This window comes from Phaethon aethereus (genome assembly GCF_964289735.1).
Source record: "Phaethon aethereus genome assembly, chromosome: 1".
NCBI classification, from domain to species: domain Eukaryota; kingdom Metazoa; phylum Chordata; class Aves; order Phaethontiformes; family Phaethontidae; genus Phaethon; species Phaethon aethereus.
In genome coordinates this window covers 111340082-111366704 of record NC_138575.1, presented here as the reverse complement: position 1 = coordinate 111366704, position 26623 = coordinate 111340082, and the positions used below count along the sequence as shown (strand labels likewise).

The 26623-nt window shown below is 36.5% G+C and overlaps 2 protein-coding genes across 3 annotated transcripts in view; one reads left to right on the top strand and one right to left on the bottom strand.

Annotated features, from left to right (window-relative positions):
* TMPRSS15 (transmembrane serine protease 15) overlaps nt 1-9984 on the top strand; it is a gene marked incomplete at its 5' end in the record, with an annotated part of 55154 nt that extends 45170 nt beyond the window's left edge. Inside the window, 7 exons of the mRNA XM_082008414.1 lie at nt 281-376; nt 3869-3918; nt 4391-4565; nt 6484-6665; nt 6896-6991; nt 7909-8048; nt 9718-9984. Coding sequence (XP_081864540.1) covers nt 281-376; nt 3869-3918; nt 4391-4565; nt 6484-6665; nt 6896-6991; nt 7909-8048; nt 9718-9873 — 895 coding nt within the window. The 3' untranslated portion in view covers nt 9874-9984. The remainder of the gene's footprint in view (nt 1-280; nt 377-3868; nt 3919-4390; nt 4566-6483; nt 6666-6895; nt 6992-7908; nt 8049-9717) is intronic.
* Nucleotides 9985-15190: 5206 nt separating this feature from the next.
* The window catches only part of CHODL (chondrolectin), a gene marked incomplete at both ends in the record, with an annotated part of 32795 nt that continues 21362 nt past the window's right edge, over nt 15191-26623 (bottom strand). Inside the window, 6 exons of one of the 2 annotated variants that reach the window (XM_082014075.1) lie at nt 15191-15275; nt 19447-19549; nt 21238-21321; nt 21705-21767; nt 25074-25231; nt 25992-26304. In XM_082014075.1, the coding sequence (XP_081870201.1) occupies nt 15191-15275; nt 19447-19549; nt 21238-21321; nt 21705-21767; nt 25074-25231; nt 25992-26304 (806 nt within the window). The remainder of the gene's footprint in view (nt 15276-19446; nt 19550-21237; nt 21322-21704; nt 21768-25073; nt 25232-25991; nt 26305-26623) is intronic. The other variant, XM_082014076.1, reaches the window with a different exon arrangement.

The following is a 26623-nucleotide window of genomic DNA, read 5'->3' as shown; positions in this document are numbered from 1 at the left end:
ATAGAAAAGCAGACATTGAAAATTTACTGCTATTAAAATAATTAATTTCTGTCTCTTTCAATATTATTGTAGCGTTAGCAATCTTAGAATAAGATGTAAGAGTGAAAGTAGATGAGTTGCATTTTAATCCATGTAAGTTTCAAGCCTCAAAATGTCCTGGTAGTCATTATTTCAGGAAAAAAATGTTGCAGTTTATTCCACCAATCATTTCCCAAACATTCTTCTGCTGGTAGAACAGGATAAATATCTAAAAATATGCACATGTGTCTTTTTCTTGCAGGGATACAAATATGTCATCAACTGTATTATTCACTGGAGATGGCCCATTTGTCAACATCACCAAAGAAGCTAACCACAGCCTAATATTTACAAAAAGGTGGGTAGAGTGAGGTTTCTTCCTCATACAAAGGTTAACTTCAAGTACGATGGTGATAATTTATACACTAATTTCTAGCTTAAGGTTATCTGAGAGGTAGTAACATGATTCTGTATGAGGTCTGGACTATAAACATATCTGGGTTTTATTCTCTGTCTACTGCTGAATTCTATGTAACATTGGGCGACTCAATCTTCCCCCTTCCATTTTTGTCCGTCTATCATAAATTTAAAAGCACAGAGATTGTTGCTGCATTTTTAGCTAGCATTCAGTACAATCTTAAGTGAAGTCTTTATACATTTACTGTGGAAACGATAAATACTGCTATTGTTACAAAACTTTTCTTATCTAGAAAGCTGTAAATTATCAATAGATAATATAGTAGAAGAATTAAAATGGAGTGGCTTTCACCCATGGATAACCTAGTTAGCACACTAGGTTCCCTCCGAAATCAAAAGAGAAAAATAAGCACTCCAAATTGCAATACGTCAAGGCATCTCTTGAAATATGATGAGTCAGACTCTATAATCCATTGACTTTACTGATACGGACTTAGGACTTGGTGTGAATTGATAAGGTAAACAATTGACAGACATATCTATATTTAGACAAATTAGTCTCACTCAAAAATGACCTCTGGATTTGTCTCCACATTTAGAAGTGAATCATTAAGTGAGATGATTCTCGGAATACATTTGATTATATTCTAATCTTTCTCAGTCCAAGTAACAGCTGAAGTGATTCTGAAGGGTCCTACAAACTGGTAGATTTTCTTGTAGATCAAATGAAAATGTAACATCAGCACAGGATTACATTCTCAGGAAATTCTGGGATCTACAGTACACCTCCAAAAGGAGAAAGGCTTTCATCAAATAAAAAAAAAAACAAAAAAAACCCCCAAACTTCAATTACTGTCTTTTTGCTTATAAGAAGGCTTATTATACATATTTTTGTGGAATCCTACCAAAAGTACTGAGGCAGAAAATTACTGTTTAATTGCTAAAATGCTGAAGCCATGTTGAGTATGGCAAGAGTCCATGTTCTTTCAGGTTTCCTTTGTAAACATACTACATAGTAACAAAGCAGGAGAGAATTCTTAATTTGCTATGCTGTATTTTATCTACAGTAAAAAAATATTTTTTAAAAGATACATTTTATGTTCCAATTATACTCTGTTAATCCCAAACATTTATCATTATCAGTGGTGGTGAAAGTATCTTAAACTAATGGAATATCATTGCAAGCTATTGGTTTTTTTTCTTGAGTGGATGTCTAAACCAGCACTACCACAAGAGATCTTAAGGACCAGTAATGATTTAAAGATGTCTTCTCTTAATATCTATTAAACACTAAAAATTGATTAATGCAGGAGGAAATGGAATAAGTTCATTCATCTTAGTTGTATTTCTGTTGCAGAAATAGGTTTCTTCTACCATGTTTCATCTGCTGCTGATAGGATTCATTTTACAGGGTGACACCATTACAGATTTGCACGCTTTTTTGGTACAGATATGAATGATAGAAAGATCACACAGATTTGATAATTAAAAAAAATCCAAATTCATTAACTGGTAATCAAATTATAAAATGTATTTCTCACATTGTTTTTGGTCTTTATTCAAGCAGCACTACCATTGAGGCAAAGGAGGGCACATATATTAGGACTTTAGAGCTGTGGTGGCAGAGACAGCAAGATTGTTCTCTGATGCCCTTCAGCAATGTGTTTCTTGGTAGGATAGCTTTGTAACAGGGTGAAATCCTGCCCTGAAGATATATGTGAGCAAATTCCACAGGCATAATTGCTTTTGCCAGTCCTCAGTGAGGATTATACTCACAGGTGTCCCAACTACTCCAGATTTCTGCCAGCACGCTGCTTCATAGATGACACTCAGAGAGGCACAATGGATGGGTATTTGGCACATGCAATGCTTCTGTTGCCTTTTGGACTCTCCTATGCTGACCAAGAGGCAGCTGAGGACTGGTTGAAGTGCAGGCAAGGAAGTGGTTTTCATACTGGGAGATAGCTTCAGAAAGAAGAAAAAGCAGAGGCCCATGAAGTAATTTCTACCAAAGCAAGAAGTAGGTACTGGTGGTGGGACAAAGACCATCGTTACATGTGACTCCCTGCTTTAGTGTAAAAAATAGGGACAAATCTAATATGTTGGGTGTTAGTTTGGCTAGTTTATGCGTCTACCTAAGAGAAAGCACAGGGCTGGACAAAGGAGCTAATAACACAGTACCACTGACCACCTTTTTAAAGCCTGTAGAGCAAACTTAGTCAAGAATATTTAGTTGCTATGAGGTTTATGCAAAAGATGGTGTAAACCTGTGGGTTTATGCATTTCTGGTTGTCCTCCTTGATGTCTGTCTTACTACCAAGGGACACCCTTATGAAGTCAATTCAGATTTGAAAACAAATTACAGAATTTGGTTACAACTTTTTAAATTACAGCTTTAAAGTTATGCATCTGTCTTAAACTGGAAAATGGCTATGTGAGAGTATTCAGGGCTGGAGGCATATCTCGTTCTTACCCCCTCTCTAGAGAAGATTTAACTGGGGAGGTTGGGGGTTGGTTACAGTTCCCCATTGCCCTTCTTGCACCACTGTGCCACTGTGAAAATGCTGGGTCACATCATGCATTATTTCTCTCACAACAGATATCAAATTTTAGAGCAAACATAGTGAGGGATACATAATACCATATCACATTTAAAGTCTCCTTCCCTTTTTCTAGTTAAAAATTATGTGGAAATGCATACTGTAAACTAGCCATTAGCATAGTTTGTTGGGTTTTTCTCTGATATATTTCTATGTGTATCAGATTTCAATTGCTAGCACACACACTGTCCCAAGTGTTCAGATTCATTACAAGCTATGAAGATAATCTTAAAACCCCTGGATATCAGAAATGCTTGAGTAGTTTTGATCTGTGGTCTTGTGCTCTTCAGACTCTGGCTTATATATCTCTGCTAAATAATTTCTAACCCTGTATATGCAGCTATATATTTTACAGTGCATTATAATCTTACTAAAAAGATACGGGCAACCTCTTAAATTCTTTGGTCACACTGATCTCTAGTGGTAAGGTATTGAAAACATCTCAAAAGGTAGGAAAAAATACCACATGCAGTTACAATTTTATTGAGAATCTGTCACAGACAGATGACCCATTTCCCTAAAACACAAGGGGAGTCTACTTTTATTTCTGTAACATACACTAATTAAGTGTCCATTGAAGAGGAATATATACATTTAATATTGTATATAATATAATGCTGTATATTTATAATTAAAATATAATTAAAACATGTAGGACAAAATATTATATTTAACAGTTTGATACTGATAAAGTAATGTGCTTATATATGTAAGTATATATATGCTTATATAAATTTTTATATATATATGTGTGTGTATGCATGTATATTTGATAGCCATTTAGTGTTACCTGGTGTGCAGATACTCGTGATTTAATTGCACTTTCATTCTAGAGAATACTGTTTGAACAACCTGGTGGTATATCTGCAATGTAACATTAAACGTAAGTACACAAACTCTGTGAATATTTTACACAGAAATCAAATTGTTCAGTCCACAAAGACTAATGTTTATAGTTTGAATTTAAAGGTTAGGGAATGGACTACAAAAGCTATACTTGTAATGATATAAATACAGGAAAATTTTCAGTCTTCACTTGTTTTCAGAGTTAAGTAGACACTAGAGATATACTTGAAAATATATATAAACATATATATATATAAAAATACTGAAAACATTTATAAAAACTCCAGAAGGTATGGGGAAAGAACACATCTAAATCCAAGTTATAAAGTCACATCTTGATTTCAATTATAAAAAGCCAAAGTTTTTTCCACCATAATAGTATCTTTGAATAGCAGTTCAGTTACTACAAAGCCTATTTTTCCAAGAATATTAGCTAGTCTGATAAAACATGCTATATTCCCCTAAAAATCTTTCTTTCTTTTTTTTTTTTTTTTTTTTTTTAATTTTAGCTTGTGGAATACACCTGGTAACTCAGAACAATGGAACAAGGATTGTAGGTGGAAGTGATGCCAGAAGAGAGGCTTGGCCTTGGATAGTTTCACTCCATTTTAATTTCAGACCTCTTTGTGGAGCTTCCCTTGTCAGCGGTGAATGGCTGGTGACAGCAGCACACTGTGTATATGGGTAATGTTCATCGCACTCATAAGCTAACACATTCCGATACGCCCACAACGTGCAAGTATCCAAATGGTGGATAATCATCAGTAGAGCTGGGCTGACGTATGACCTGAGCCATCAATCAAACCTGTACAGAGCAAAACACACTTTCAAAGGATCATACTGAAATCACTGGGGAGTGGCACTTTTTAGAGGGCTTCTAGATGTTTACTTTAGAATGAAATTAATATAAAACCACAAGTGCCTCTTTCTCTTGACTGACTCCAGGGCATCTTTCCAACTAGCTGAGATGGCCATATGACATCCATGCCATATCTTTTCGATTTTAGTGACTATGAAACACATTCTATGTGCAGGTTCACTACGGAGGTATCAGATTATGAATAATTTGTGACACTGATACAAAAAATTAACAAATCACTGTTTAACTACTGTGTTTTGAATCACTTGTGGGCTCAGCTAAAGGATCCTTTACTTTCTGGTAAACCCTCAGTCCTTACTTTAAAGCAGAGAATCATGGAAACTAAGCAGCGTTTTCTGAACAATGAAGAATTGCACTTTAAATATACGGTATCAATACTGAGTATTTGCACTTAACCCATAATTAATGTGGATCTCTATTAATTAGTTGAATCTCTGCCAGTGGTATAAAGGATGACATCATACCTCATAAAGGTAAACTCAGTATTGCCTGTTCCTCCTGTATATTATCATACATTGATCAAGATTTACTGTGCATCATTGGAACGAATCTTGATTTATGTGCATTGATTAGGCAATATTGGATATCCTTTAGATGGTGTTATTTATACCATCCAAAGAAGTGATGCATATTTAAGTATTTTCTAGGGTTTGCTTCCATAACATCTATAATAAAAACAAGTGCTGTAGAAGATACCTAGAAACTGGAATGGCAAAAAAAGAAACATTAATATTCAAAATTACAGTAGAGCTTTCATTATAAATAGCTAAGTAGTAAGGCAGTGGAGACTATGCCAATACATTAATGCTTCCTCATGGCATGACAGGAGCTATATTCCCCACTGATATGAGAAGGATCAAGCCTTCTTAGTTTTCACACAATAAATCCACACCTGTCTTGGTACTTCCTTTGCTCTTAAATCACCTTTCTATTTTCACTTCAATCTCATTTTATCATCTTGACTTTGCTGGAATTTTCCTAAGTGGGAGCTTGCAGTTTCACACCTTAATTCTGAACATTTAACTTAAATGTTCCTAGTTTAGAACAAGATAACCTCTTGATGTCAACCCAAAAGATCGGCAGAAACCAATTCTGTACAACAATCAGGCTGAAAATATATTTTTGAAACTATGAACTGTTTGATTAAAAAATAGCAAATAATTAAGTTCTCTAACTTAAATACAACCTGAAACCAGCATGCATAACTCTGCAAAAAATGCAGATTATATCATATTTTGTCTTACCATATGTTTTTCGATTCAGATTAAAAAATTAAGAGACCAATTTTCTGAGTCTATGAGCTGCAGTATTTCCAATGACATTTTGGACCTATTATTCTTTAGATATTCTGTAATAATTTTCTAAGTAGGACCGATATTAATTGCCTGGTAAGCAGTCAGCAGTATTCTTCACAGAGTTTAAAAAGCCATATTAATTTAGTTAATGTATTTTCCTCCTCTGTACTACTGTCTGATTAATTCTTTATAAATAATGCATTATAAGCTTAACACAAAGAATCAACCACATATTTCTAGAGTGTGGCTGTTTAAGATAGTATTACTATCACAAAATTGTAAGCACATCTGCTACATTCTATTTATTTTGACAAAATGTGCAAATGCTATGAATTACCATGAGGTTAAAGATTAGCATTTTAGCTAACATATTTTTCAAAACTTTCATTAATCATTCCTAATTGTGAATATTCCTTGCAACTTCTAGGAGGCAATTAAAACCATCTCAATGGAAAGCAGTTCTTGGCTTGTATGATCAATCAGATATGACACAGGCTCCAACAGTAGTTCGAAACATCGATCAAATAGTTATAAATCCCCATTACATGAAGCATACAAAAGATAGTGATATTGCTCTCATGCACCTTCAATACAAAGTGCAATACACAGGTGAGTTGTTACTTGTCCATAAAACAGATTTACTTTATTATGCAAAACTCTAACTGTGCTAAACATATGAGGGTGATGGAGTGGCTGTACATTTTTTACAACCTAATCATACATCCTGGATATCTTGCCCAAAAAGTGGGTTTGAACTAATGAACTTTTTCTTATGTGACTTCATAAAAACCTGAATATAGGGAAGAGGTTGAAATTGACTGCTTGTTTCTCATTTACAGATTACATACAACCTATCTGCTTACCAGAAAAAAATCAGTGGTTTCTACCAGGAATTAACTGCTCTATTGCTGGCTGGGGTAGTATTATGAATGAAGGTGCGTCATCTGCTTGGAAAATTATGACAGGCATGAAGCCGTGAGGGAAAGCTTGCTCCCGATTCCACAGGGGTTGCTAAGGTCAAATACTTTAGAGAGGTACTCCTCCATATGAAAATTTGGGAAGTATCCCCCTCCACTGTTCCTTCTCTAAAGCAAAGTAATGGAGTTATAACATACTTATTAGAAAAAATATACATATCTAAGATCATTCAATTATTAAAAAAACCTTATTGCATCCCCTTAGAAGTTATGATGACTACTTTTCTCAATATGAAATATGTACGTTTCCAGATATTGGGTGGAGGAGGAGGAAGATTAATCTTTCTGACAATGTGCAAATTATTTTCCCCAGAAGTCAGGCATACTGACTGTAGTGTGAAATGTATATTCTGTTTTGTATATCACATGCTCCAGATTTGGAGTCTCTGTGAAATAATGAACATGCCATTTCACTTCCAGTTACTTGTATGTATTTGATTCTACATTTTCAGAATAACATTGCATTTAAAATTTTGGGTAGGAATTAGTAACAGAAATTATCATAAAAACTTGAAATACTCAAAGTTACATAATGAACAGTGAGGAAACATCGGACAATCCAAGCTCCTAAGTCCTTAATTATCCCTTAGATCTCCCCACAGTGAGTTCATAGTCATTGATTTTAGTAATCTTGATTTAATTATAACCAAATTCAGTCCCACTACACAAATGAAAGACAGGATTCAGTTAATGAGCACCATTTAATCAGTGACTGTGTTACAGGGATATAAAACCTGAATAATAGAGTGCTGAGGGTGGGCTTCCTGCTGCTCGGTAGCGTGCCCAGCATGCTGGAACAGGAACAAAACCATTGGTGTTCCAAGTGGGAAGTACATATTTATTAGAGCAGTAAAGATACTTTGTACTTTCATCAGGTCCCACTTCAGACATATTGCAAGAAGCAGAGGTGCCTCTCATTTCAAATGAAAAATGCCAACAATGGATGCCAGAATATAGTATTACTGAGAATATGATCTGTGCGGGATATGACATAGGAGGAGTAGATTCCTGTCAGGTAAATACAAGAGTCTCATTTCCACTGCTAGCATATATCACATCTAATTACTGGATAAAATGCTCCCTGGTCCTTCAATCATTAAAACCAGGACAATTATTGTCCATGAATATAATTCACAGTATTTTCCCCATTTAATAATTGTGATACGACTTGAATACATAAAAATCTATTTTGTATCATCTTGACATAAACAACCATGGAGGGAGATAAACGTGAGGACTGGAAATTTTCTGCACTAAGCTTTGAATAATTACTGCTGAGTTATTCCATGAAGGCAAGAGGAACAAGCTTAGGGAAAAGCACAAAAATACCACACAGATTGAAGTCTCAGAAATTTTTCATGCAGGGAAAGAGAAAGAGCAATGTTGCTTTTCCCCAGAATCTGTAGACTCTGGAGACCTTTTGTAAGTAAGTGGATGCCACCGTATTTTGGAGAGGCTGCCTTTCTGCGTTCATCTCATTTACTGCTTCCTGGACATCTATTTTTTATCCGTTCCAGCTCTGCTTATAACACACTGCTTCTTTTTGAGGATGTAGTCAGAGTTAGCTGTCACATCATGTTTTTTTTTCCAGCAATATGGAGTCTATGGCATGGAGACTGGCTAGTTCTCTTCAAGTCTGACTAGGAGTAATTGCTCTTGCCTTGCCCTCACAACCTAAGCCCCCATCAGGTGCAGTGACTTTGGCTAGTTTAGTCCAGAAGGAGGAGTGTATGCAAGCCTAATTTCACTTGCCATTCCTTCAGCCTCTGTGGCTTTCCTCTTTCCTTTTTGCCTTCTGAACCTCATACTGAAAAAAAGCAGTGTAGCACCATAGGCTGATATAGAGTACAAGTGACCAGCATTGTGATCAATGACCATTCAACCATGAGCAAAGACAAACAAGTGAGTCCTGATAGTGCTTCAGCCTTTAGGCTGCTGTCACAGCTTTTGATGTTCTGTGGATGCCCTAGAGTTATAGGCAGAAGTATTTTAATGGCCAAGCCCTTGCAGAACTCTCCCGTAAAGCTCCATTCACAGGGCTGTGAGAAGACAAAAATAATACTGGTTCAAGTAACTTGATAGACAATGACAGACAGTCATTGTTTTCCTTCTTATCAAAACAAGACACTCATGGCTGACTCATCCCTCAGGCTGTGGGATGAATCAAATTTGGTCTCCCATACTGTATTGCAATGCTACATCTGCTAAACTATTGAGAAGGAGGTGTAAGAAAAGGACATCTCTTCTGGCAATCTTGACATCTTTTTGTCTAAATTTGAAATGCAGAAATCCTGGGGTGACCAAAACCAGAACTGCACTTTGGCTGAATAGATTCAACTAAAAGATAATCCTACACATTTACCCAGGCATTGTGAAAGATGAAGGGTTAATTGTAAAAGTAATAAGCAAAAAAAGTAATTTGAAACTCAGTCCTGTATTGAAAGACTGGTAAGAGCTTAAGATCACATCCTTTAAAAAAAAAAAAAAAAAAAAAAAAAAAGAAAAAAAGGAAAAGGATTATCTCAAGAATTTTTCCACATGAAAGAATTCATATTGATCTCATGGTGCCCAAGACATAGAGGGATACAATGTCTACAATTAAGGATCAACATGAACACAACATCATAAACAGGTTTTGCTTCAGAATTGCTGTTCACTTTTAAATTTTTAATTTCATATTGCAGGGAGATTCAGGTGGCCCTCTGACATTTGAAGATGGTAAGAAGTGGGTTTTGGTTGGTGTAACATCATTTGGCTATGAGTGTGCACTTCCTAAACGACCAGGAGTGTATGTTCGAGTCACCATGTTTGTGGACTGGATCAAAAAAATCATCTATTAGCTTGATGTGTTTTAATGATAGAAATAGAATTTAAAGATGGAAAGTAAGCCATTGTATAATGATGTAAAGCAGACTGGCATTCCAATCTCACAGTTAGCGAAACTGAATAAGTCTTTAAATTTTGGGGAGGAAAATATTAATAATTGAGAACTCCATTACCAATTGAGAGCAATATTTCAAAAAAGAAGCTGTGGTTTTGCTAATAAATAGTTTTATCATTTTACTTTTTCTTTTATACAAGACCATAGAGAAATAGTTTCTTTAAACACTACAGCATGAAATGCATAGTGGGGGGCTTTACAAAGCATGGGCAGTAAAAAAAAAAAGTTTGCAAACTGCAAATGATTTATTGAAAAATGGTCTAAATTAAGAATTTCAAGCCAAAAGTTACCTGGTTTTAAGTTTTTACACTGTATTTTTCAACATGCATTTTCATTTCAATGAATAGTCAACTCTTCTCAGTTATCTCCCCACACAGCAAATTGAAGGTATATATTATCTGTTTAAACTGGGCTCATGGGAGTTCTTCTGTCTTGTCTATTACAAAAAGCTCTGGAATGAGGTTTATGGACTGTGCATAAAAGCTGATCGTGTATCATGCTGCTTTCTAATGAATAAACTGAATGTGAGCCAAAAGTTCTCTCTTGTGTAATTCGTTTGGAATTAATAGAGTTAAATAAGGATTGAATACAGCTTTTTAGTTTTCTTTTTAGGCAAGTGTTTGGCAATTATTCAAGCAATCATAGATATGTGCTTGTGTACACCGAAGCACAGACTGACAATAGTGCAACTTCCTCTCATAAAAAGTAATGTTTTTTTAAAACATCTGATAATAATGAGTATCAGGTATTCCTGGTGAATAAAAAGTAATAGGTTCCAGTTCCTTTGATATATTACATGCTTTTTCTTTAGTGCTGACTTTTAATACTGTTTTTATGCTTTGTATAAAAACTACCACAATAGCCCAGGACAATATTCTAAAGGGGAAAGAATATGAAGGAAAAAAAGGGGTTTTTATCTTCTTGAGCTCTTTTCTAAATAGGTGTCTATTAAAATATAATTATCTACTTGTTGAAATGCCTTAAATTCAACGGTGTCTTAAAGTTAGTGTAATATGATGCATTTCCTTTATTTGCATTTTCAGCCTAGTTTTGGAATTTAACATATTTTTAATCTCGAAGTACTGCATGAAAATACAAAATGCATTCTAACTTACCGTGTAGGTGTCGTGCAGGTGTATCTACACATATACACATAGATGTTCGATTTTTGTAAGTAGCTCCCTCACTTGGTGCTTACAACGCTAAACGCAGATATGAAGTGCTCAAAATACAAGGCTAGTTTACAAATATCGGTTGGCAGTCACTGATAAAAAACCCAAGTCCTGAACTGTTTTCAGGTCTTCATAAGCATTGAAGGACTAGGTCCAGACCAAAAAAATTAGTTTCACCAATACAAGGAACACAGGCAGATGTAATTAAGACAGAAAGAAGATAAAAGGTATTTTAGACACCTTCTTTTATATAAACCACACAGTTTGTAACATTAAAATCTTGAAGTTGCAAATCCTGTCTTTCATAGCGGACTACTGCTTCTCCTGTTACTCTCCTTCACTTGAAAACAGCCACTGAAAATAAAGTGCATTCTGCTATCAGTATAAATTGATTCGGATGAAGCAATTACATTAAAATGCTTAATTAAAATGTTACATGATTTCTGCATTATTTACCATACATCACCATTGTAAATCGTGTTTCAGTCTGTTAATGAAATAGAAGAGCCAACTCAAAGCAGATCCAGTTACTAGAAAATGTCCTTCCCAGAAATGCAGCAATATACTTCGATTTATGTGTACTTTTTGCTTCCCAAAAGGCAAAGCATAGATATATTCTAAAGTATACGTTAATAAACCACCCCCTCGGACTAAAAAATTTCCTATTATAAACTCTGGTATAGAAACATATATATATCATAGACTAGTATAATTGAAAATAAACATTTTATTTCAACTAATTTATATCTAGATAAAACTAACATAGCCTTAGGCGACCACATTCTAGCCTTCCTTCAGCATCCATTACTTCATTTGCCTGCTATTAACCTGTGGAGAAACCCATCGTTAATATGTTAAAGCATACAGGCAGAATAGATTATTTTCCATTGAGTCACAGGTCCAAGATGCTTTGGAATAGGTGGTGGAAGCTTGATGCTGACTTACACTTGCTTGCACCCAAAAAAGTTTAAAAGATTAAAGAAGGAAACAAGAGCTTTCTCTCTCAGATCCTTCTTGCTTGCAAAAAGCCAGGATCACTATGGAAAAAAAGAAAAATTATATTCCCTGGAGAAAATAGGGGCAGTAGGACATTTTTAAAATGCCAAACTGAAGCCATGCCATCCATCTGAGGACTAGCTAAGGTTTACTGTTCATCTTTCAATTCCTTACCTCACCTACTGCTGCCATTTGGAAGACATTTAGAGAGGCAGTGAGCAGAAGAGAATGTGGTCACCACGAGAGGACCCATAGCTGTACGTAAGAGTCAACAAACTTATTCAAAGTGGCTCTAGTTGTTGAAATCTGTCACCTGAAACTGGAAATTTTTTTTTCTCCATTCTGTAATAATGTGAGTATGAAGGACAGAAAGGGTTGCAGTTTTTTGTTGGGTTTTTTTTTTTTCTTTTTCTTTTTAAATAGCAATTCTGTTGTCACTAATACACCATGTCACATAAATACCTGTTGGTTTTTTTCTGGAAGCCACAACAAAATCCAAAGGAAATAACAGCAAAAGTCTAATTTCTAGGTGTTGTCTCTGCAAATGTGAAATACACTTATCTTTCCCCCTTTCCTCTTTTACCTTTACTCCTATCTCCCTTTTGTATGTGAAAATAAGGGAAATAAATATGAAAGAATTACTGTATGTATGGGATTCTTATGTTTTGTGTGGAATAGAATCACCTACTTAAAGGCAAAAGTCCTAAGACTACAAGTTTGATCTGTGCACCGTTTGCAGTCTTCTACATAGGATTCTTAAGATTGTTTAGATTTTACCTGGTATCTAGGAACATCATCCTAAGTGAAGAAAATAACATGGAAGGAAACTATTTCCTTCGCCTAAGCAGGTGATATGATATGGAAATATTTTGTCCCAATAATCAATATTTCTTGCTTACATTCAGAAACTGGGTTCATTATAATAAAAGCATTGCATGCCGCTTTCCATTCTTCCTTCATGCAGAGTTTAAGACTGGTCCACGCTGATAACTGCCTAGCAGTTGCCTTCACTCTGTCTGACAGACAGAGAGACATCTGAAGGTATTTGCATTCTCCGAACTGCTGCATGGAAATGACTTCCGTCACTTCTGCTGCATTAATCAGAATATGAGAATCAGAATTTCTACACCTTTACATGTCCTTTGGAAGCACAAAGTATCAAGAAATAGTTTTATGTAAATCTTCACTCTCCCCCCTTCCCTATTTTCTTTGGGGACTTAATCCTTCAAGACCAAACCAAGAAGTTTTCTATTGCAGCTGTTAATCTCTTGCCCTCAGTTGAGTTAAGCAATACTTAAGTCAGGAGAAAAACAATTCTGGTCTTGGTGATCATGCAGGATCATAGTATTTTCTCTCTATTTATAGTCACTACAAAGGAAATTGAAGGGACTGAGCAAAGAAAGAAGTTGTGACTGACTGGAAAAGCTACAGAATATTGTAAGTAGGAATAGCAATGCTTAATCTGAACTACAAAAGTAGGTTTCTTCAAAGAAGAAGTAAAAACATGGCATAACAGCAACTTTAAGATGCTTCCAAAAGCGCTTCAGCAATAGCATTGCATAAGTAGTATTAGTGGTATTGAACATTAAATGTTTGGTGGGGTTTTTTTCCTTTACTCAGAAAAAATGATACACATCTGTCTGAAGTTCAAAGCTGTGGTCAACATCAGTTAGCAAGGTGCAGGCAACCCAAAGAGTAATATGCTTTTGTTTCTCTCCAGCTGTTCCCAACCTTCACCCAGCAGTATTTTTGCATCTGTGTTAATGGAAAGCCAATTAGCTTGAATTTGTGCTCTTGAACCCCTGCTGCAAGTGCAGCAAAACCCCTTAACTATCTGCTGCAGCACCAGACTGTCACCAACAAATCAGCCAGAGTGCTTTTGCTACCACCCCAAGATCTACTCCTAATGACTGGTAAAACCATTCTTATGGCATGGAAAGCTCTTAAGGAACCAAAGAGAATTGACACTGATGATATTAATAATGACTCTAAAAGACGACTTTAAGTGCATCAAGGTTACCTCTAAATCTGTCTATCAATTAACATAATTAATGCTTTTCTAGCTAATAGTCTGAGTAATGTTGGGATCAATCTATTAGTTCCACTTCCAAGAAAAGTCATTTGTCTTCTCTTTGATCCAACATGACATTACTCCTAACAAATTATTAGCTATATTTAAATTATCTTTAGTGTCTTTTTTTACATAGGTTTACTGAAACAAGTAATTTTAATCTTAAACTCTTGCCCATTGTGCTATTATTTTTTTTTCCTCAGAAAAAGTAAACAATATTCTACGTAAATAAGAACTAATGGCTGCCTTCAAAGGATACCTCATCAATGAGGTATCACTTGCCGAGTGATTTATGTTGACCTTGGACCAATGTGTCAAAAAGTTATGGTCATTCCCTAGCAAAGTTGATTAGTTATATGACATCAAAAGACTTCTATGAATCCTTGAATTTTGCCACATCAGATCAATGTCACAACATGGTGGCTATCTCTGCTAGTGAACTTGACGATATGTAATAAAATAATTTCTGTGCCTGAGGATCAAAAACTGTGTTAAGTGTGCAAATGAATACTAAACAAATATTTTGTATCAAACATTTATGCAAAGATAAATAATCATTACACTGTAAAATTGTCAGTTCCGTTTACAGTACATCAACATTACAATGCATGAGAGACTAAAGGAAACAAAGAGGGTTCGTTTAACTACAAACAACCTTAAAACTGATATACATTGTAGGTATTTCCCCATAAAAACTTCAAATGCTCTGTTCATTTCATTGCTCACAACTAGCTAACTTACATCTCTTAGCAAAATCAACACATACCCTTTATTTAGCATGTCATATTTTGTTACTGAATTAATAATCAAACATTATATAAAAATGATCTGAACGTTTGCCTCAAGGGGGAGCTTACAGTTCATTCTTGTAGATCCTTTGCATTTTCAAGCCATTCCAAGCTAATGCTCTTTGACGACATTATAATACAGCCTGACTGCAAAATGTTATTTTTGCTTTCTTTTCAGTCAGTAAATCATTATACCTCCATGCTACTGTCCTTCCTAGGTGTCTTTGAAATCCATAGTGTGGACTGGTTTGGGCTGGTTTTTGTTCTTCCTTTACTGAAAAATAAAAATATAAAGCATTTTCAGTGCATGTGTGCCTTAGCAGTCCTGATTCAGGTTTGTGATCAGAGCTGAGTATTTCATCCCCTATCTGAAGGCCGTCTTTGCTGCTTTTATAGCATAGGTTCCCCATCCACAAAAGGGTCATGCCCATGCTGCGCCAAGAGTAGCACCGCAGCAGTGGGTCAAGATAAGCAACTGTTACCAAAGCTACCAGACCACGCTGGTTAGCAGCACTCCTCCAATAAACTGAAGTGACTCAGCATGGGGGGTTTGCTTTTTTTTTCCCCCCAGTTCACATTCATCCACACCTGCTTATACAGGGTGGTCTTTTCAGAGAGGGGTGCAGACACTGTTTGACCAGGGTGGTGGAAGGCTGGGCGCCTCCCTTCTCTGGGGGAACGTATAGGGGAGAGGAGCACACACACCCCCAAGCCCACATCCAACGTGCTCAGGGTGCAGCCTGCCCACCCCAGGGGGGTACCGCAACCCTGCCCACACATCCTGGAGCTGCACCCCCATGACAGTGGTACACTAACCGGTGCCAGTGTGTACTGGTACACCAGACATCCTCTTCCCTTCAGGGCTTGACCTAACTTCTAATGAAGTAATGGCGCATGAATCAGACTCCTAGCAATGAATGACTGGTAGAAAGCTTCCTTAGGCCTAGTTTTCATTCAAAACTGTCAACAGTAGTTTTCGTGTTTGGGGGTTTTTTTTAACAAAAAGGATAAAACTGGTTCCAAAAGTACTTGCTTTGCAATGCTGGAAAAACATTCACTCCAATCTTTACAGGGAGCCCTGAAGTACCCTGTAAGCCTAAGCCAGGCTTTCCACGTGGCTAGCATCTCTGCTACGGCTGCCACAATGCACAACCTTCTCTCACTTAGATGGTAGATGACAGTGCATTGCAGCCTACCGAAAAGAGGCACTTCATGAGCCACTGCAGCTGCATTTCAATCAAAATGTTTTAGACTCTGGCCAGAATATTTCACATTGATTTTGGGTTTTTTTCCAATTAAGTAAAAACCTGAGGCGAAGAAGTAGCCCTACATAATTCTGTAAGTTGGAAACCTGAGAGCCAAGATCCCAACGGTCCTATACATTCAGTTTTACTCCTTTCCTGGCACGTAAATGTAAGCAACACTGAGTTGACTTAATGTATTTTGAGGGGGCTGGATGGTACAGTAGTTTTTAGTCCCTCCAGACTTACCTCTGAAATCCTACAAAGCAATGCATTATGTACCTGAGCCCATTGGAGTAATTTAAAAATCGGTTTCAGTGGACTTTAGATCAGGCCACAATGCTATAAACAAAGCAATTGCAATCAATCAAGTAGTTTCAGTACTTCTTTCTTTAAGAAACTGATTCACTACTTCATTCGAGATTAACAGAGCAAAGGCAGGCATAGTTTGTAAATTTATGATGAAATGCTTTGAATGGAGAGTCCCTGCCACACAGCAGGAACAATTTCTATATAACTTGGATCAGAACTTTAACTGTATAAAATGAGCTTATTTTCAGCGAACCTACGCTGATTTTCAACAGCTATACATCTGGTTCAGGAAATAGGTTTTAGTAAGAAAGGTAAGGAAGATGCTATAAATAGCTTGAGCATATCGCTGTTTTGACCATCAAATGCAATCATAGAAACTGAGAAATATACCAGGTTGGAATTTAAACTTTCTGCAAGGCATTCAGATGAAAATGGAGATGGGTCTTTGAAGCAGTTTCTCCTTGCTTCCCTGGAAGAAATGAAAGGGAGAGCATCTAAGCATGAATGAGCTGATCATTTTTACTAGCTACAGGGAAGATGTTTAGCTTTGCCTTATTACTACCCTTTAAGAGCCCAACGCCAGGCAAAATTAGTCATGACCTTTCAAGCTAGGCATGTCCTGGTTGGCCATGGATTGTGGCTTTCAGAGGAAAGGTCACCATGTTGTGGAAGCCTAAAAAAGAATGAGAAGTCAGGTTCATTTGGAAAGTTGGGGATCCCTCCTTCCCCAGCAGGACAGAATCCCTTTCCTAAAGCTCTAGAGTGTCCAGATGATCAGTTGAAGTTGTTGCCTCTTTTCTTGAATTACTTTTTACCCAAGAAATGCATATTTGTGATGATACAAAATGATTCACAAGGTAAGTCATATGTGGAAATATAACTGAAAATAGATGGGGAAAAACAAAGTTCCGTTTCAACAGATAAAACAGAAAATACTTCATTTTTGGTGATAAAAGAATATGCTCTTTTGACTTAAAGGAATTTTAAAGAAAATTTGTTTTATTTTCTTTAATTAAAAGCTCTGGTACAATGTAAAATGAACATTCTGAAAAAAATCTGTTTTGATTCAAATCCATTTTCTCCCTGATTTTTGTATCATTTAATCTACCAAACTAATCAGCTAACAGAAAAAGTACAATCTTTGAAGTTGAATTTCCAGTATCAGTGTCATGCAATTTTTAAATCTTGGAAGTTCAGATGAATTACTTCTGGATGAACTGCTATAGCATCAAAGGCCTGATCAAAGCCCACTGAAGTCAACACTACTATTTTTATTGATTTCAGTGGGCCATGAATCTCGCATTGTTTTCCCTGGAGTATTCAAGAGCTGAACCTTTTCTGGGGAGAGAAAGAGCTGCCAAAAAAAGGTATGAACATGTATGGCATGCTTACCAAGAAATCCAGGTCCATTGTAATGGGGGTTCCAGAGTAAGATTACTTATATAATTCCTATTGTTACACATACGACTCCTTTATTACTCTTTTTGCTTTGAGTTTCCAAACTTCTACAGCCCCAGTGCTGAGGTTTGGATACAACCTTTCACAACAATGAATTTGCCTGCCATAAGACAGGTTGGAAAGTGCACATTTTCCTTTTCTTTATAGGAAAGTGTGTAACAAAGACACAATATAGTTTATTATGGTGACCTCATAATATCTTTCCTTTATGTTCATTTGTTTCAATGAGACACATCACTAAGGAGTGCTGTGAACATCAATGTACACTGACTCATACAGATATAGGCAGACTTGACATTTGGAGTGTTTTCCCACTTGAAATAAGGCATTTCAGCTATTTACAGAAAATGCTAAATAAAAAATAAAAAAAATTAAAAAAAAAACAGAAAGAAAAAATAAAGACTAAAAGGAGGAAATTTTTTTCTAATTTCCTAAAACAGTGATGTCATATTCCTTACTAGTATTCCTGCTCTTCAAGAGGGATAACAGCTTGTGAATCTGTTTACTAATCTTGTTATTTTACCACAATAGCGTTTATCCATAAAAAATATTTCAGTTTAAACTTTTCTGGATTACATTAGCTTGAGAATGCTTCCCGAAAAAAACCTGGAGAATGAAAAGTATCCTTGAAGATTTCAGAAAGATTAGTTCAGAAAAATAATAATATTATATGTTGTCATATCTTGGTATATCATATTTTGACAAAGATAAAAAGTCCAAAAAATTTTAAAGCATGGTTCAAAACATATCCTGTTTCATAGGCTGAAATGTTTGCTATTGCATAATAATACATCTGTCTGATACTACGTCTATGTACACATATCTATTTACTTTATGCATCTTCTTTGACAGATACATGATGTACAAAGGAGTTGCACTGGCGTGTGGCTCAAAACAAGTTTTTGCTTTTTATTTTCAATTTGTCTGCTCCAGTGACCCATCTGGTATGCACACTGAAACAGCACTGAACAACTGCTGGCCCTTTAGGCTCATCCTTGGAACAAACTGCACTTTTGGTCAGAAAGTGGGGTGAGTCCCTGAGTTCACCCTGTATCAGGGTGTATCAGTGAAGACCCCACTATTATTTCCCACAGCCCAGATGCTGTATAGGTGTTAATTATGATGGAAGGGTGAAGTAAAAGTGCTAACAGTGGCTCAGCCTACCAAATGGTCAGCAAAGATATCTTCTTTGGAAACATCTGAAGTCCTAATGGCAATATACTTTGAGAGACCTGGAACTATTTCAGTGTGTTGTGGAAAAGCCTGAAGGTGAATGTTCAGCTGTAACAGCTGTAAACTACTTGGATTTTACTAGATGAAAAGATGCTTATTTGCATATTTGGGGACAGATGTAAGCAGTCTTTCAGTATGAATAGCTTGCAATGGAAATATGAATTCTGCATTATAAGACTGTTATGGATTAGTGTATTTTACCTTTTATGAAGCATCTGGAAACAGCAAGTCCCAAAAGCCACCAGTATCAACAGCAGTAGTGGTATAGTGGGTATTACGACGTAAATTAGATTCGGAATTATACCTACAAGAAAAAAGTTCTCATTAATGTCTCCCATGTTGAAGCACTCTTAATCACATGAGTAAAAATCTGGAGTAAAATTTCAGAAATCTATTAACTTGCATAAAGAACATTTATACATTCCTTCTATAGGAAGAGCTCAAAAAAGATAACTCAGCAATGTCAAGAATAAAATAGTACTTCTCCATCAATGTGCAAAACATATTTTAAGGACTTAAATTCTGACATTTTCTATATGTATCAACACGAGATTTCCAATTTTGCAATTGAAAATTCAAGTATTTTAGCAGAGTACATTTCATAGCCTATTATTTTTACAGTCCATATAACCTGTCTACTCAGTTGCCCTTGCATGTTGGATTCACACCCATGCAGGACCACAAGAGGAAAAAACCCTGCTCTTGTCTCTCCATCCCCTTAAAAGACAAATGTACGCTCTCCTTGACTAACAAGGAAAGAGCTAAAGGGTGCTCCCCTGAAGGTCCCTGGACAAAAGGAGTTCAAAATGGTTCAAGGTGGGACTCTGTTATCTGCCTACAATAAAGCATGGGGTCTACAACTTCTAGAAAGGGTCTGACTGTTTTTCAGTAACTATATACCCATGTTTTATAACACTATAAATTTAACGTACAAATTGTGGAGACTTTCTTACCCATTGTCCTCTTTTGAACATATTTTCACTAGCAAGAATAAATGTGAATGTTCAGGTTGGGTTTGTTTATGAATTTTAAATACAGTCTTTGCATGGCTTGTATAAATAGTATTATTGATTTCAAAATAGAGTTAATCAGTATATCCATTTCTCTAGAGTTACAAACAACAGGAACATCAGTTAGGAAACCGGCTCCAATCCAGCCAACCAGTGTGGAAGCACCAGCTTTCCATAATCCCATGGTGTAATCCTGTAAAATCCCATAGAGAAGTTCAATTCCTTTAATTAAGGCCATTCTGCAACGCTTCATGAACCTCAGGACTCCATTCAGGACAAACTGCTAAATGAAGTAGCATTACAGCAAGTTCCTACACAATAGGTATCCATTTTCAAAATATCAAGTGCCACCTCTGCTAGAAATCTCAGCAAAGCACTTAACTCCTCTTAGCATGTGGTGTTCCTTAAAACACAGGGTACTTGGGGGAGCTACGGCACAGTCCTTATTCAGCAGAAACTGAAAAATTCATGCCCTATATGTTAGGAAAGATTCGTTTGTGCCTTTTTTGTGAGCCCTGGGTAGCAGATATAAAAGAAAAAATATGCACCATATGTTTGTTTCATGTTTTGGGGAAGAGGTGAGGAAGAGATGGAGAGAGGCAAAGCACTGGTTACCGCAGCCTAAAGGGAGACGCTCCGCAGCTGGGCGAACACCGGTGAAATCATGCGTCTTGACAGAGACTCACCAGGGTCAGAAGCAACGGTACAGATTTCAAGGACTGCTAAACTTAGATTTGGATCAAAGTTTGGGGAGACATGGAAACAATTTGTTTCCACAGTTACAAAAACGACTGACTAAAACTCTTGAAATGTTATTCAAAAGTATATGATTTCAGGACACTTCCTGGGGAAATAGACTGCTTCCTCCCATTGACAAGAACGTAAATTGTTAAAGATTAATTTAACTGAGTCCACTGCTAATATTTTTACCAGAACACTAAATTCATATGAACACATTACCCATTTCATATGAACATGTTACCTGTTTCAGTGGCAATAACATGATACTGATCTTCTGGTTTGCTTGTGTCATAAGGATTTCCTGCTGGCACTGTTGGAAAAATACCTGGAAAGGATATCAGACATTTTAGGAAAAGAGCGAGTAAAAAATATGACTGTTATGTTGTTAAATAAATTGATGGTAATTGCATCTTAATTTATATTGGAAAAATTACCATTTTCAGGATTGATTAAACTGCTGGATATAAACATGTAAACAGGATTTTATTGCAAAATTGGGATTACATCTGGAATAAGAATTATGAGCTGTGCTATTCTGAACAATAGCCATATATTTGTAGCTATTGCTCTCTAAAGGATTCATTTTTCCTATGTTCCAGTTCTAAACTATGCCTGTTAAACCTGAGTAATTTTGAAGGTTCTTGTAAGGTATCCTTATAAATACATATTTACCATTGCAACTCAATTTAATGTTTCAAAGTTTCTTACCGTAATCTGGCTCTGCTCTGTCTCCTAATTCTTTTTCTAAGACATTATCTGTTAAATCAATATTTGAAATCAATTGTTGAAGAAAAATGTGTGTAATAAAACAGATGTTTTCATTATTTTTCATGCAGTATCACAGAAACAGATACATACTCCAAAACAATAACTGCTTAATTCTTCAGCATTTAATCTTCTTAGCAAAGACTATTTACAAACTAGAGTTAAATCACTTCTAGTTCACACTTTCCTGCTTCTCAGTAAAGGGCTATAGTTTATTCTAGTTCCAATTCTTGGTGGCCTCTGCTACTTTACTGGCTAAATCACCGAATCCCTTAATTTCTTGTGCTGAATAAAACTCCTGACATATTCAAAGTTTCATTTGTGCAGATGATCCTAAAACAATAAAAAAGAAGTGTTCTTGATTAATACTTGATTAAGTCTTATTCACATTTTCAAAATAATGCTTACAGAATGTTGGCTATGTAGCAAAACAAAGCCGCACAAGTTTGTGAGGTTAAATGTCAGCTCCACGTAGTTTGGTTACAGGCAGTCCTAAAATACAAATCATGGGCAGTGGATTCTAATACATCACATAAGGAAGTGAAATCACCAAAAGAGGAATGATAGTATCATATTTCTTGTAATGCATCAGAAACTGGAGAACAGTTCATGACTTTGAGCTGTATTGCAGAGCCTTGCAAGTTTGTTTATGGCTATTGTTACAACTAAAAATTTACAAAGATTACAAAATTACCTCATACTGGGCATAGGAGTGGCATCTGCATGATTGTTTGAATAGAATTCCTTTATCATAAGATTATCTATTAACATAATGGTGCTATGAACCTGCAGTTCTGAGTGTCCTGATAAACACAAAATGCTGGGAGAAGTCAAAGAAGCAATAAAGCCTACTAGAACAAAGGCAATTATTTCATCTACTCTGGTAAAAACTGGCTATGTTTGGCCATATATAAAGATATCAAAATACCGCAAAGAACTGAGTTGCTGGCTCTAGACAGCAGACGAGGAGATGAGTTTTTAATTCCATTGTATTATCAAACCTACAGGAGCTGGACAGGAACTAAACGGTGTTGCAATTACCAACCTATAGTTAAATTTAAGAACGCTGGATGATCAATACAATCTAAAGCCAGACTGAACATTGCAACAGTAAAGGCTGTCAAGGGAGGTACGATAAAAAGGGCTTAGAAAAATGGAAGTGACCACCAGAAATGTAGTTGCTGCTTGAATAAGACGGCCCGATGAGCACTGCCCTGGACTTGCCGCTGATACAGTTCGATGCAACTTCATCATGGTCACCTATAACCTCCGTGTTTCGGCCTATGACTGGTATCATATGCCATATACTCAAAACAGACAGGAAAGTTGTGAAAAACAATATACTCAGATAAAGTGAAATTCAATATGAATGTGGGATTTTAATACTCCTGGTAAAATGGATGTATTTTGTATTGCAAGTGGCTGACGTTGAAGCTATTACAGTAATTTGGGCAGGGGAAGGTCATTTGTAAGTCTCACTAGGTTTCAGATAGCAAATGTAATTTTCTTACAAACACTGTGGTGTTTCTTCAGGCAGTGAAAGAAATGTCATATACCTATTTATACACATTTATGCATCTACTCCTCTTCTCCATGTGATAGAAAAATACATTTCTGGAGAACAGTCTATTTTGCTAAAGAGCACAATTCCAACAGCTTGAAAAGTAAATAGCTACAATTCAGTAGTACTGTATTTAGCTGCATAACAATGTCAGTCCTAATAATAATAAGGCAAACAATATCCAGGCAGATTATATGCCTCATTATACACTAGTAATCTATTTCTACATAGTGAAAGAAATATAAATTCATTTTAATTGTTACTGTTATCACTTTGTTTTCTGCCCATCCAAAAATACCCGGAATTTTTTCAGATGGTGAAAGCATCTGGAAAACACAATTCTTTATCACAACTCCACTAGAATGTTAAGTGGTTCACTATTACAGAATAATTATATCACTTAAATTTGTTTGCATTTAAAGATATGAAATATACTTGAAACTGACTCCTTTTAATCAAACCTGTATTTTCTGACATTAAAATGTTGTTATTTTAACAACTTAAAATATTTTATCATGTTATCTTATTTCAAAATAATTGTGATCAGTTGAAAAAGTGATAAAATTGTATACATCACAGTTCCTTGAATGGCCTGTGTGACCAAGGTGATAACTGATCACCATAAGATAGTGATAATTTTAGAAGCAGGAAGAGGTTTGGGTGGTGGGGGTAAAATGTGTGGGCATATCAAGCCTTCCAAGTATTTAATATTTGCTTGCAATATTTATTGCCATTAACATGTCCTTTAAGATGTTAGTGAGAAAGCTATCTATCCACCAAAAATGGACGAAGAAAATCTCTACAGAGAGACAGATCTCTACAAAGAGTGTGATTATTGCTAGATCATGAGCACAGAAAAAGCAGGTAGGAAACTGCATAATTAGCTAGGTCAAACAGCTGCTAAGAGTAGGATTTCATATGCATTCTGACTTTCAGCTTAGCTTTTGAAAAGCAGACATACCATAAAATACTTGAAAATATTTGCATGATCCTGCTGAAACACGTTTGCATTTACTGTAAGTACCACCAGAATTAGAAACTGCTACAGGCTCAACTTGAAAGTTTGATTTTCACAACCTTGTGCTGTTTGCACAGAGTTCTAGTTTATTGTTCATGTTTCCTTTACTGACATATACAGAACCTATGTCACGTCTGGAAGTATAGCTAGATTGCCCAAAATCTGTCTTTTTCTGTCACCATCTGAACTAGTGTGCATCTGCTTTTCATCTCTATACATCTACATGCATGAATGCAGAATTTTTTTCTTGCTGTTCTGAACTTCATTCTTTAAGGAAAAACTTTCTGAAACAGCCGTGACACAATTATATCAATTATATCACAATTGATATAAAACGGCAGAGGTCTGCAACTACCAGGACAGTGTAATTTTTTTATAGTAGGACCAAGAGATGTCTTGGTCATCCTACTTGGTAGCAAGCAAGAGAAGTAGAAAATAGCCACTTAAAACACTTTGTGGAGAATAAAGTGAGAATAAAGAATGAGTTAAATCAAAGAAATCTGGGAATCCATGATAGTGAAGCTAACCTTGGAAACATTCTTACTGGATACAGATAGGTTTACTTAAACTATCACTCGATTTGACATATTACATAATGTCAGCTCAGGCTCACACACCAAAGGAATCAGTACCATAGGCCACAAGACATTTGCAGAGTCCCTCATAAAACAAGGGGCAATTGTTTTTCTAAGCAAGTGTCCCACCTGTGAAATATAACTTTAGTTTCACCTACCTGGGCGATACTTGCAGATAAAATTGTGCTTCATGTTGCATCTATCATCATTCCATTGATAAAGGTACGGCCCTCCCAGACCAGGGTTTGCAGTTGGCTGATGATACATCACAACACAGGCTTCACTTCCACAGGAAGGCTCATCTGTATACCAGTTTCTAGCAGTACACATAAAGACAAACTTTCAAATTTTGAAGGTAAGGTTCATCAGGACACCAGGGAATGGAGTTTACATCAACAAAGACGTGTCAACCCCAATGGCCCCATCCTCTTCAAAGCTATGCTGCATTTCCCACAACCTCTCTGTGAAAGGATGTGGTTTCCACATCTGGATCTTAAAAAATTCTGACCAGTCAAAGCACCTCTGCAGAAATAACACCCTACTGCTCTGCTACCCGTTTTCCTTGCTGTCTGACTCTTACCTGTCCCTTTGTCCAGACTTCTGTGAGTTGCTGTTGCCCTGGCCTTCGGCTTAAGCAGGAAATTAAAGGCTTTTCAAAAGACAGGGTAGAAACAGAACAATTTTCACTAAGTAACATGCATTAATTTACTTGGTGGCTGGTTCCCTGATTCAAGGTGGCCAGAGTCTTGCAGAATTTGTCTGCCTGCTTTCACACCACATCCTAAAGACGCTTATGTGTGGAAGAAAACCCTCCAAAAGCCATAGAGAGGCAAACTCATGAGATGGGAGCAAAGAAAATTATAGGCTGAAGCCACACTGCGTCACCCTTTTACAGCTTCAAATTCAAAACCCTGGTTGCCAGCTCCCCTTTATCTGGAGAAGTTAAGGAGGGATGCTACTAACTTCATGGGACAGCAAGACTTCAAGCTTCTTTCTAGAAGAATTAAACTTGCTGGGCATTTCACTCTCCATTTCTTTCCATGAAACCTTCTCAAAAAGCAGTTTTGCAGACTTACCTGAATGGTGAAATACTTCCATCAGCCCACTGGTAGAGGTCAGGGCAAGCACTTGAGGTGGCTAGTCCATCACCACTTCTCCATAACCCAATCCAGAAATCACCATCAGAAATCCCAGAGCCTGATTTAGTGAGGTTTTGCAACATGTTTTCTATTAGTTGCTGCTCAGCTTCACTTTCCAAGCTCAGTAAAGCCCCGCCATCAATCTCACAAGCTTGGCGGGCCTCTTGGAAGCCCACACGTCTAGACAAGTCCTGGAAGTAAGCTAACTTGTAACAAGAATGTTTGAAGTCACCATAGCACACCTTTTGACCTGCAAAATACAAATATGAGAGTGTTTAGGGAATAGTAACGACTATCACAACGGCAAAAAAAATATAGCACACCATACATACAGTGATGGAGAAGGACAGTAAGTTCTTTTCTTGTGCCCCTGTCTGAAAGGGCTCACAGTGATACATTGACACTGCTGAAAAATTTAACTTTAATTTAAATTGCAAATATCATACAGTTCATGGGACTCTATGGCTTTCTTCCCAGGGCCTGTGAAACTCTCCAAGACACCGAAGACTCCCACTAACTTTTAGAAAAATATTCTCTACTTTAATGACTGTACCATCAGGCCCCTCTGT